The following is a 13183-nucleotide window of genomic DNA, read 5'->3' as shown; positions in this document are numbered from 1 at the left end:
CTGAAAATAATGTTTTATTAGTGGATTGACCTGTGAGATTTAATATAATTGTACTCTCTTTGTTTTTTCTATTCGTATCGAAACACAGATGACGATGAGTGCCTAGAAGAACCATGTGGCAACAACTCAAAGTGCTTTAACACGGATGGCAGCTTCCACTGCCAGTGCCTGAAGGGCTTCACAGAAGTTAGAGGGAGGGTTTACTTCACGCTAGGTGGACAGTGTCAAGGTGAGCGTGTGTGAGTGTGTGTGATTTGTGTCTCTCTTTTGTCGAACCGCTCTTACCCATCTTCACTTGTTCTTCTGTCAGATATCAACGAGTGCAGAGATGACAGATATCTGCGGTCACGCTGCTAATTGTACCAACCTGATTGGAAGCTACAACTGCACCTGCCGCTTTGGGTACACCAACGCCACCAGTAGCCCTGGAAACTGCAAAGGTGAATACTGTCTACTTGTTCAATGTATGTCTACACTTGTGACTGGTGCTGTGCTGGGAGTTCGGGAGATCACTAAACGATATGCTCAATCGAGTCAAAAAGGGCAAAGTTGACCAAACAAGATATTTCAATCAAGTTTGGTCTGTACTCATCTACACAGTCCTGAAAACTCTGGTGTGTGTGTGTGTGTGTGTGTGTCGATGCATCTTGTTAGATCATTTCCACCAAATTGGGAATCGGTGGTGGCTGCCTCTGACAATTTTTGTAACTATTGTAGCTCCCTGTACTCTGACACAAACCACAAAGCCATGTCCTGCCTCCTGCTTGTACAAATTGCAGCTCTTAACAACATCTCACACTGGTTGCAGGCAAAGTTCAGAGCTGTCTGAGCTTCCGTTTGCCAACAACGAATGACTCACACGACTGTGCCCGTAGTTACATTACAGAAACATTTGTTCCATTTGCCATACCTGCTATATTCGGATTGGTTCCAGACTGAAATCCTTGCCCATGAGGAATGTCAGTGATTATGTCTCTGTTTGCTCTTCTAACTCAGACATCGATGAATGCAAAGAAGCTGAAGTCAAGAAAGAAGACCTCTGTGGAGAACACGGGACTTGTGAAAACAGAAATGGCAGTTACTGGTGCATGTGTTCAACAGGATACACCAATTATGGCAACTACAGGACAACATGCTCAAGTGAGTGAATGCATACACTATTCCTCTCCATCACTATCTATTATTAGCTCATATGAAGATTCTACATGTTCACGCACCTCCTTGGATAAACTTCCCAGGTTTATCCAATGACTCATGTGATCCCAGATAACCTGTGGTGAATGTCTCATGGGATACTGAGGATGAGCTTCTGTTCAGAGCTGCTGTTTTTGCTGCATAGATTTTGTCACACTCCTCTGCTTTCAATGCATACTGGAGTGAAGTGTCAAACTCAACCGGTGAGATGATAATCTGACGTTTCTCTCCGTTCCATCAAGAGCTCGACTGTGACAGCTTCAATGGAAACGGCGGTCCTGCACCGGTAAGCTGCATGTTTAGATACAACATTATTAGCACACTGCAACAATGTATTTAGTTATAACAGAGGGTTTATTTTCACAAGCTCAGAGTGCAGGGTCAGTTATAATCAAGCACTGTGGGTTGTCTTAAGAATATTTTAACCAATTTCCTCAATTTACTAAACCTCCCTGCAGCCCTGTAGTTTTGAGTATACACATGTTTTAGAAGGGCAAACTGAATAGTCTTAAATATAGAGTAAATATTGAACTTACATTCGTCAGGTGGCCAGAAACTCGATTCCAAATGACTGATAATGTATCAGTTCAATGTGTAAATAGGCAGCTGTTTGCTAACAAGTTTGTCATTATCAACTTAATAATATATATATATATAATATATAGATAATATATAAATGTTGTGTTTCCAGCTTGTTTATTTCACCAACAGATTAGTTAATGCTGATGGACAATAAACTTACTTCTTACTTTTCTCCTCCTCATTCCCCTACATGTCAGAGTAACACACACACACACACATATTATGTTGTAAATGATAACCTCTGCAACTACCACATCTTCTCTACCAGCACAAGTTAGAGCTCCAGTTGGGGACCAAGATAGGATTGACCATCTCCCTGCTGTGCCTCGTACTGTGCATCCTGACATTCAAGTTCTGCCGCTCCATACAAGGAACCCGCACCACCATCCACCTGCACCTCTGCATCTGCCTCTTCATGGCTGACCTCATCTTTCTGGCTGGCATTTCACAAACTAAACCTGTGGTATGTTTGGTGAAGCAAATAGCGACTGCAGCTACACATGCTGCTGTAATCATCAGGATTGACATTGTATTCACTAAGAAAGTAATTTGATTAAAACATTTAGACTGGGTTGAACTGTTCCACTAATGTTCCTGTTTACATGCAACAAAGTCAATGTGAAGAGGCACTCCTCACATTAACTTTCAACATTAGAGCGTTTCTGCAATGTACAACCTCAAGCATGTCTTCCTGCCACGTTACAGTCAAACGCCCCTGTGGTTATCTTGAGGGGGAAAAAAGGTAGATTGCACTCAGAGGCTTTTTCACAGACAGTACTTTTCTTGAAAAGGCTGACAGTGGAGCGGAAAATCACAAAATGGCCAAATAGGATGTTTTTTTGTTTTTATTGTCCAACTAGAGAGCACTTCTGAAAGACATAGAATTGACACATGTGTCTTGATCAGTGGTGGATAGTTACTGTATTTAATTACAGGTTAGTGATCTTATACTTTCCATATTATGCAACTTTATATTGTACTTCACAACATATCAGGAGAATATATTTTGACAGCAATAGTATTCACAGTAATTACTCTGATTACTGTAATGTTGGTCAAATGTTAATGCGTTATTAATAATAATGGAACAGTAGACTTATATATTATTAATCTTACTAGTTTTGAATACTTTACTTTTGGTACTGAAGTTGATTTTACACTTTTACTAACAATTTGAATGCAGGATTCTTACTTCTAATAATATACAGTGTGTTAATTTATGGTCTTGATTTAATTTATATGACTGTAATCTAATTAAGGTCACGATCATCAAAAATATCTTTGACACTTCTTATTTAAAGTAGTATCTGGATCTGATTGGTGCTGTGAGACATTTCAGTCCTCTGATCTCTTTCTTCATGTGCTCACATTATTACAGGGCGGCTGCAGGTTCGTTGCGGCGATGCTCCATTACTTCTTCTTGGGAGTGTTTACCTGGATGCTGTTAGAAGGGGTGCAGCTGTACCGTATGGTGGTCCTGGTGTTCAACGCCACCATGCGGCCCCTCTACTTATTCCTCACTGGTTATGGGACACCTCTCCTTATCGTCGTTATATCTGTCATCATTAGACCAAACGGATACGGCACCGATCAATAGTATGTGTGTGTTTGAATACTTAATGTGTGATAGCAATTATGTCAGTGCATTACACAGACCTGCTGTTATCTATCTCTGTGACTTCAGGAAAACTCTGTCATGCACATGCGTTTCCTTCCTCTCATCTAGCTGCTGGCTGTCTCTGGAACACGGCCTCATCTGGAGTTTCTACAGTCCTGTGTGCTTCATCATCATCCTCAATGTCTTCTTTTTCATCGTCACCGTCTGGAAGCTGGCCCTGAAGTTCACCAGCCTCAACCCAGACCTCTCCAAACTGCATAAAATTAGGTGAGTGTGTGTGCTTGTTTGTGTGTAGCAGTGTCTATTTGTGTATGTCTGCTCTTGTGTTAATGTGTGACGTAATGTGACGTAATGTCACCTAAACCAGTACGCACATGAATACGTATGTTGGCCGAATGGAGCAGCTTTGGGACCTGAAAAATGCATGGATGGAAAGAATGTGGGAGTTTTGTGGGGGGAAATGTCGCAAATGTTTTCTTAGTACCAACTCTGCTCTCTAATGACATGCTGCTTCCCCACTTCCCCTGTGGATTATATTGCAAGCTATTAATGGGAATAAGAGAGATATATCACCAAATACTACCAAGGGCCCATGCAGAGTTGAAATAGTGTTGCTCTGCAAGGATTTTTCCTTTTATATTTATCTCTTCTTTCCACTGTTTAAGGATTTTCCAGATGCTGCAGTGATAACTGAGTCATTGGGCTCATGTTAATCTTTCCTTTCATTCTCTGTCTGTTGTCTTTTCTTTGAACCCACCCTCCCCCATCTTCCTCCTCTGCAGAGCTTTCACAGTGACAGCCATTGCCCAGATGTGCATACTGCGTCTGATGTGGGTGTTTGGGGCCTTCCTGTTTCAAGAGGGCACCACGGTGGAAGCATACATCTTCACTATCCTCAACAGCCTGCAGGGTGCACTGGTATTCATCATGCACTGCCTGCTGTCTAAACAGGTAGGACACAGCAGCTGTGTGTGTGTGTGTGTGTGTGTGTGTGTGTGTGTGTGTGTGTGTGTGTGTGTGTGTGTGTGTGTGTGTGTGTGTGTGTGTGTGTGTGTGTGTGTGTGTGTGTGTAATTAATGCGCTGGGTCTGTATGCATGCAGGTAAGATATTAACACACCAGAACCTAAAAGAGAAAGTGTAGCGACAGAAATATAAAGGTTTCGAGCAGTGGATTTTTGGTCTGATGTTCTGCTGCCCCCTGCAGGTGAGAGACGAGTACGCCCATTTCCTCTCCCGTGTCTGCACACCACAGAAGAAGAGGTACTCCGACGTCAGCAGTACCAATCCCTCCAGTAGTCAGTCACAAGTAAGTTTAATGGGACATTACTTACTACCACAAACACCAATACTCAAATTCGGTACTTTTGTACAATTTTGCGGTACCACACTTTGAGTATTTCTTTTTTATACTGCCTAATACTTCATCTTTACAACATCCCAGGTGGAAATGTTGTACTTCTAATTCTTATTTGCCTATATTTAGCTGACATTTACAGTAACGTGTTACTTTGCAGATTCAAATTTACATGCAAAAAAATATAATGCATCATTAGAGATTAAGCGTTACCATTAGATCCACCTTGACCAACTACAACATGAAAAGGATGTTGACATGATAATACATCAAACGTTTTATTTCATTCATATAATATATATAGCAATAGCATTTATGTTGAATTATGCATAACACTTACAATTTATACGCTAAGTACATTTTGTTGAATGAATTTTTACGTAAATATACTTTTGAGTGTCAGACAATTACTGCTTATGGAGTATTTTAACATTGTGGTATTTTACTTTATTAAAATCAGACATCTTCCATTGTGGCAAACAGAGCGTTGTCTAACATTGTTTCTGATCTTTGTTTGTGTTCATTCAGCGTTCTCGGAGTGGGCGGCACACCGGAGAATCAAAAATATGAAGCGCTCTATCAGTTATTGTACCCCAAAGACAGACTGTCACACCTTTAACCTATCCGGGCTAAGTTTAAAGGTTTGGAAGACTTAAATTAATAAATCTGTCATTATTTTCTTACCATGATGTCAATTGAAACCATTTCAGTTTTGTTTTACCACAAAAGTGAAAGATATTTCAGTATCTTATCGGTTCATCAAAAACACATCATAATCCTAATATAAACTGTATCTCCTTTCAAAGGATTAAAAGTGACACATACACACACTCAATGTCAGAAAATGCCTTTTTAAACCTGTCGAGATTTATTAAAATATGAGTAACGCTCTTAAAGCATGAGCAAACAGTTTGTGCTGTATTTTTATAAATGTTTTATGTAAATAAAATAAGGGTGGGTGTGTTTTTAGAATTGTTTTCCATGTTCTGTATTTAAATGGCAAGGAAGCAACTGACTGATGATGAATATGTCCCAGTTTCTCTGAAGTTCCCTTCATGGTCCTACAAATCCAACATGTGTTCTCACAAGGATTGTATGTCTCTTGTTTCTTGATTTTTAACAAAATAAGTGATTTGTTTTCATCACTTGTGGCTATTTATAGATAATCTTTTCTTGCAATTGATTTGCAATTGAGATGTGCCTTTTGTCACTGGTGTTCTTTTAAAGCTATATGTTTCTCTTTTAATAAGAAAACAAATCCAGCCCCAAAATAGCTGCTTGGCAAATTCACAAAACAGACCCACCCTTCTGATAAGCCTGCAGCTTCCTGCAATCAAACCGTGTTTATGGAATACAATTCCATTTTGTCGTCATGTTGTCTTATTACAGCCGTTAGCCAATGTCTCCACAGATTGTTAGTGACTGTAAATTATTGCATCCCTTAAATGAGAAATTCAATAGTTTTAATGAGGTCTAATGGGAGTTGTACAGACCTTTTGTTTGTGTTATTGCACTTTTACAAAGAAATGATAATCCAGCACATCCTCACTCAAATGGTGCAACCATCAACTTGAGAACCAGCCTCACTCACAGAACCTGAACAGTTTACTTGTTGTAAAAAAGCTATTTGTATATTTTTGTATTTTCTATAAAGAGAGAGGCCGTTTGGAATAAAGAAAATCAGTCTTTTTATGTGATTGGTTTTGTCCCGCACCATTTGTTTATATTTGAATTGCTTCTCCCTTTCTCATCTACGAGCCAGATTAAGACCACGCACAGAGTGTTGGTTTAACAACTAAACTGTTCATAGGTTCTACTTTGTTTTGTTGTATGTTGTTTGGTTTTCTTTAAAGAATATGTGCCACCATTTTTATTAAAGCTTCTATTTCATCTGAAAAATCGGTAGTGTTTTTTTAACGTTAGTCCTCAGCAGATGGATAACTATATGTAGATAGACAGATAGACAGATAGATAGATAGATAGATAGATAGATAGATAGATAGATAGATAGATAGATAGATAGATAGATAGATAGACAGACAGATAGATAGATAGATAGATAGATAGATAGATAGATAGATAGATGGATATATAGATATATAGATTGATAGATAGATTTCAGTGTAGACTGATGTAAATTAGTCAGAATGACTCAAAGTTGCAGAGACTTGCCCACTTACTGTTGCATCAAAGACAGTAGATGGATGACTCACTGACATGATGATTGTGAAACATTACAACCCTTCAATATATCTGTGGTGGATGGTGACAGCAGGCAATAATTCACTCAGCTATAGACTATTTAAAATGAGACTTCATAAATATATCAAACTGAGTGAGTGATGTCCATTCGGCAGCAATATCTCTGTAAAGTTTGCTAACATTACATACTGGTCATACCAGTAATGTTAGCGTGTAGCAGCAAAACACTTAATTTAATAATGTGCTCAATCTCCCGTCAACAGATTGCAGGTACTTGTACTTTTTGTATTTATATTTTATGCTCCGTTATACTTCTACAGTTCAAGGGGAAATATTGTATCTATGTGATTGTAATTAGGCTAGCTGACAGACCAAACATGTAGCTCATAGAATAAAGATTAGATTAGATTAGAATAACTTTATTAATCCCCAGTGGGGAAACTTATTTGCCACCCACAACTCATACAGACGACACAGTCCACAGTACACACCAGACAAAGACACATTACAAAGAGTAAATAACACCAGACAATACCATATAAAACATGATTGATATCAGAAAGATAGAAACCTCTAAAGGTGTTCATTAAAAAATCGGACAGCTGCTGGAACGAAAGACCTTCTCAGTCGTTCAGTAGAACACTGAGGCATCCTGACTCTCACTGAATGAGCTTCGGAGTCCATTGAAGACACTGTGTAGTGGTTGGCCTTCAAACAAGACAATTGTTTTTAACTTGGCCCTTGTTCGCTTTTCAACAGTGATTTCTAGTGAGATGAACTGCTAACAATTCGCAAAACAAACTGCTCTAAGATTCTGCTTGTATGTTATTATGTAATATTATATCTAGCGCCATTCTACCGTGCTTTACGTTTTGATGCACAATAAAAAAATAAAACATTTTTATGACTTATATTCCTCCATTGTACATTATTTACTCCAGTAAATGAATTCCCCACGGCCATTTACGACATGTGTCATTCCGAGTTTCTCATGAAACGAACAATATTTTTTCCCGAAAGAAATGAGACTGACAGACATTCGTGATTCATTAAATGTGACTCTACGTGTTGTTCTCCCGGGGGGGGGGGGGGGGGGGGGGGTAATCACACCGCAGGGAGCGATGCTTCCGTGACGCAGGAGTTTATGAGTTGTATCCTGCGTCGCTTTCAGATCCAGTACGTGCTGCCGCTCATCACGTCTAATGTTACTTCTGACAGCTCGTCTAAGCTGCGCCGGCTCCACTTTAAAAAGTTTACTGATACATCTTTGGACTTGTTGTAGGAGCGCTTCGCTGCTGTTGACTCCTTTCTTTATTCCTTGGTGGAGCAGGATTGGAACTCTCGGACAGGTAAGCCTCCTCTCACCAAACCACAAGTCTATGTACTGTGAAGGTTTCTGTGCACGAAGTCACTGTCTGTACGCCCACAGATATGCATCTGATGAGTGGTGTCACAGGGTGGCTCGCTGTGCTTGGGGCTGACAGGCTGCTCTCCTTCCCCTGGATCTGCAGCCTGTTGGCAGGGCTGGGGCTCTTCATGGTCTGGAGGGGTTCCTGGAAGTACCTGCATGTCGCTCTATGCACCATCAAAAGAGACTTAATGTAAGGATTTTTCTTTTTTTATGCGTGTTTCTATTCCATTCCTGTTGCAAACTTTCTTTCATTCACCCCTGTTCAACTCTTCTCTAAAAAGGTGCCTGGTCGTTATCCTGCGGGTAAGGTTTTCCATGAGCCGTAATCTGCGAAATAGAAGCACCATCCCTGCCCTCTTTGCCCAGGTGGTGACACTGCACCCGGACAAACCTGCTTTGATCTACGAGGCGACAGGAGAGGTGAGGACTCATCGAGGATTACAGATGAATGCCGTTTGACTGAGATGGACGGACTCACTGCATTTCCATCTTCATTTTATTCCAGGTTTGGAGTTTCAGGGAGCTGCAAGAGCGGTGCCATGCTGTGGCTCACTGGGCGCTGGCACAGGGGTGGGCTGAGGGAGACGTGGTGGCTGTGTACATGGAGAGCCAGCCCTTGGTGGTGGCTCTGTGGCTGGGGCTGTCTATGGTCGGCGTGGAGGCTGCACTCATAAACCACAACCTCCGACAGCACTCGCTTCTGCACTGTGTCGGCGTGTCTGGTGCTCGGGCAATGGTGTTCGGGGCAGAGATGAGAGACGGTAGGAACATGTGGATAATGCAAGGCAGCTTGGGGTATTGACTGAGTACTACAGAATATGCAGGCGGTGGTTTGACAGTCACATCTGTATCACATGACTTTTGGATTCTCTCCCAGCGGTGTCAGAGGCGAGTGACTCCCTGCAGCCCCACATGGTTTTGTTCGGCAGCGGTGAGCAGGACGGTGAAGAGAAGCTCTGCAGCCTCCGGGTCCAGAGCCTGGACGCCCTGCTGGACCGCTCGCCCAAACACCCACCGCGATACACACTCAGGAAGGACTTCAACGGTGAGTCTCTGCGGAGCGTTTGTGCGTGGGGTTGCCGGTATGACTGTGTTGCCATATCAGGTCCTCATCGTGTTTCAGGATATCAGTTCTGATTGCAACACCATGTTTTCCCTAGCAAGTCTTTGCCTGCCAGAGTGAACTGCTCGTTGCCAGATGTCAGTCTTTCTGGCCTTCTTTGACTCGATGGAGGATGCACATGAGCACACGCACAACTGTCAAACAAATCATCAACTCATTTCAAAGAAACACTGGATATCATCCAAGATCTAAGTGCATCTTGAAACATACTTTCCTTTACATTTCTATCTAAACTTCACTCTTGACGTGATATGTTAGGTGATATATCTGTGCATTCACTTTCCTCTTAATGATTTGCTTCTTATCTGTATTGGTTTTTCCCCTGTTATCTCATGACATTCCTAAGTTAATACTCTTCAAGTCTTTGCTTGCGCAGGCTGTCTAATAAACAGAGAGTATGGAAGGAGAGACAGAAACATGTTAAGGAATGAAGGGGAGAGTCTGGGTGCATACCACACACGTGAAACAAAACACAAAGAATAAGTGAACTTTCCCTGTAACAATCCAGCTCCATGGGCTCCCAAGTTCAAATCCGACCCGCTAACCGTTGCTGCATGTCGTCCTTTCTGTCTCCCGCTCTTTCCAGTCTATCTGTCCTTTCTGTCTGATGAGGGCCAAAAGGCCAACAAGTCATTCTAAAGCTTCTTTAAAGTAACAACTTACTTTTCTTTTCCTGTCTTCTCCTCGCTCTCTCTCTCTCTCTCTCTCTCTCTCTCTCTCTCTCTCTCTCTCTCTCTCTCTCTCTGTGCATTCAGACAGACTTTTCTACATCTACACTTCTGGTACAACAGGTATGCCGAAGGCAGCTGTGGTGGTGCACAGTCGGTGAGTTAATCTGTGGTTTCAATCTGATGCACTGTAAGTTAATGGAGGGAACACAAAGTGTCTACCTGACACTTGCAGTAGCAAGTTGTAGGAACCATAAACTCTGATGATTTATCGATATACATCTGACTTTATATGTATCTCATTTGTCATTGTCTGGTTATTAGCTCTTATTGCAGTAAAAAGTGTTTTAATAAAATCAGGGCCATAAGGATTTCTGGTCAGTGTTGTTTGATGAGGTCTGGTGATGATGGATGTCAGTCACTTTATTCCATCTTTCTTTTCAGGTATTATCGCATCGCTGCCTTTGGTTTCCACTCCTTTGGTTTGTGTCATAATGACGTCATCTACAACTGTCTTCCCCTGTATCATTCTGCAGGTAGGAATCACTCGATCTGCTCTCTCCCAGCCATTTTTCCTGTCGATCCCCGTATTATATCATTGTGTCTTTATAAAATGCTTAATTTAAAAACATGTTGTCATAGAGGTTGAAGACTATTCCTCTCTGAATGAATTGTACCAGTAGGTTCTTGTGTGCCTTTCTGTCCTTATGCCCCTGGGGTTTAATATCATTGAATTGCAATACCAGAATCTGTTAAGCTTAAGGGAAAAAAAGAATAATAATAGGTTGACCACTATCATTGTGCCTTTCTGTATGTACACAGCATATGTTTACTCATGTGAAAATATGAATGTTACCAGGTACCATCATGGGCGTCGGCCAGTGTTTGCTCTTTGGTTTGACTGTTGTCGTCAGAAGGAAGTTCTCAGCCAGTTGCTTCTGGGACGACTGTGTCAAACACAAGTGCACAGTGAGTTCACAACGCCACCAAACTCCGTTAACAACGAGGAGTGTCGAGCTGCAGGCCAGCTGTCCAACTGGTTCCCTTGAACTGACCGATCTCCTTTTTGTCAAAGGTAATTCAATACATAGGTGAGATTTGCCGCTACCTGTTGGCCCAGCCGGTCCGTTCATCCGAAGCACATCACCGGGTGCGTGTTGCCATTGGCAATGGCCTCCGTCCTTCTGTGTGGGAAGAGTTTGTCCAGAGATTCAGAATCCCACGAATTGGGGAATTTTATGGCGCCACAGAGTGCAACTGCAGCCTGCTCAACATAGATGGAAAGGTGTGTGTTGTCTTTAATTATTTCAAAGTAGAGTGTTTTCCAAACTTCAATCCTGTCTGACGTATCATGTCCTACACGTCCAGGTGGGGGCGTGTGGCTTCAACAGTCGCATCCTGCCCAGCTTTTACCCCATCAGACTGGTCAGGGTGCAGGAGGAGAACGGAGAGCTGCTCAGGGATTCACAAGGCCTCTGTATACCCTGCCTACCCGGTGAGAACACACACAGACACAGACACAGACACACACACACACACACGCACTGTCACAACTGGATAAAAACGGTTGAAAATGTTGTTCCCCTGTACCTCTCCGTCTCTGCAGGTGAGCCGGGCATGTTGGTAGGACGCATCAACCACACTGATCCACTCAGGAGATTTGACGGCTACGCTGATAAGGATTCCACCAATCAGAAAATAGCGCACAATGTCTTCAAGGTGGGGGACTCTGCGTATGTCTCAGGTATGCCTCAGTGTGTTTCTCTAGAGCACAGTCAGAATAATAAGAATGAAATGTCTGGGTTCATACAGGTTCCCTCCCACAGCCTGAAGACACACAATATAAGACAGCTGGTCTGGAGACTTTAAATATAAATGTGAATGTTAGTGATTCACTGTCTGTGATGGCGGACTGGGAACCTGTCCATTATGTTTCCCACCTTGCCACAATAACAATAGAGAGAAGCCAACAGTGAATCATAGTCATACCAGATCAAAACTGTACTGGTGAGTCATCATCACTACAGACTCTACTTTTTGTCTTTGTCCTCTACCCTGTGATCCCTTCCGGGGATGATGACGATGATTGCTGTTATTTCTGTCTCTGTCTGTCTGTCTGTCTGTCTGTCTGTCTCTCAGGTGACATGCTGGTGATGGATGAATATGGCTACATTTATTTCAGGGACCGTAGCGGCGACACATTCCGTTGGCGAGGGGAAAACGTTTCCACCACGGAGGTGGAGGGGGTCCTGAGCCGCCTGCTGGGACACGCGGTTGTAGCCGTCTATGGAGCTTCTGTACCAGGTAGAGATGAGACGAGACAGTCGGGACGGGACGCCGCATGAATGACGGACAGAAGATGAAGTGCTTAATGTGTGGTTACAGCCTACAGTCTTCTGTTCGTGGCCTCACCTTTCTGTCTGTCTGCAGGTGTGGAGGGGAAGGCCGGTATGGCTGCAATAGCTCACGCAGGAGGCCAGTTTGACCTCGATGCGTTCTTGATCGCTGTACAGAAAGCCCTGCCTTCCTACGCACGCCCCGTCTTCCTGCGACTCATGCCATCTGTTGACACTACAGGTGAGAGGGTGACGCAAGGACATGCAAAACACACACACATTCACAAAGTCACACGTGAACTAAAGTTTCCACTTTTGTCCTCAGGTACTTTTAAAATCCAGAAGACACGGCTGCAGAGGGAAGGATACAAGCCGCAAGACTCGAGTGAAAAGATGTATTTTCTGAACAGTCGTGCCGGGCGTTACGAGGCTGTTACTGATGAACTATATAATGCCATCGTGGAGGGGAGAGTGTGTCTGTGAGACAGGAGGAGGCTGAGAAGTAACCGACTGTTGAAGAGGATAGTGTGTGTATATTCAAAAGGAGAAAGATAGAGAAGGAAAACACAGGCATGTAATTCCAGGGACTTTAAATGCTGATATGGAAATATGAAATATGTTTGTTTTTTCTTGCACCAAATAAACTCATCTATTTTTTATACCAGATTTAATACAAATTTGAATGTGTTGCAAC

At 42.4% G+C, this 13183-nt stretch overlaps 2 protein-coding genes across 2 annotated transcripts; both read left to right on the top strand.

The window, feature by feature from the left end:
• Positions 1-328: 328 nt before the first annotated feature.
• On the top strand, positions 329-5399 carry LOC306696533 (adhesion G protein-coupled receptor E5-like; the record flags this gene model as incomplete). Its single annotated transcript, XM_079160186.1, has 9 exons — positions 329-440; positions 997-1140; positions 1437-1480; positions 2045-2239; positions 3155-3372; positions 3503-3661; positions 4177-4345; positions 4600-4701; positions 5278-5399. The coding sequence occupies 9 exons, from the start codon at positions 329-331 to the stop codon at positions 5317-5319; spliced, it is 1185 nt and encodes a 394-aa protein (XP_079016312.1). The 3' UTR covers positions 5320-5399.
• A 2983-nt stretch (positions 5400-8382) lies between these two features.
• On the top strand, positions 8383-13051 carry LOC306696532 (long-chain fatty acid transport protein 1-like; the record flags this gene model as incomplete). Its single annotated transcript, XM_079160185.1, has 13 exons — positions 8383-8552; positions 8644-8782; positions 8868-9123; positions 9240-9407; positions 10241-10310; positions 10598-10689; positions 11013-11122; positions 11229-11438; positions 11522-11648; positions 11760-11897; positions 12293-12457; positions 12584-12730; positions 12815-13051. 13 exons carry the CDS (start codon positions 8383-8385, stop codon positions 12970-12972), a joined length of 1950 nt encoding a protein of 649 aa, XP_079016311.1. The 3' UTR covers positions 12973-13051.
• Between the last annotated feature and the right edge of the window lie 132 nt (positions 13052-13183).

The sequence above is a fragment of the Pholis gunnellus genome, assembly GCF_910591455.1.
Source record: "Pholis gunnellus genome assembly, chromosome: 5".
Classification (NCBI taxonomy): domain Eukaryota; kingdom Metazoa; phylum Chordata; class Actinopteri; order Perciformes; family Pholidae; genus Pholis; species Pholis gunnellus.
This window is presented reverse-complemented; position numbering and strand designations above follow the sequence as displayed.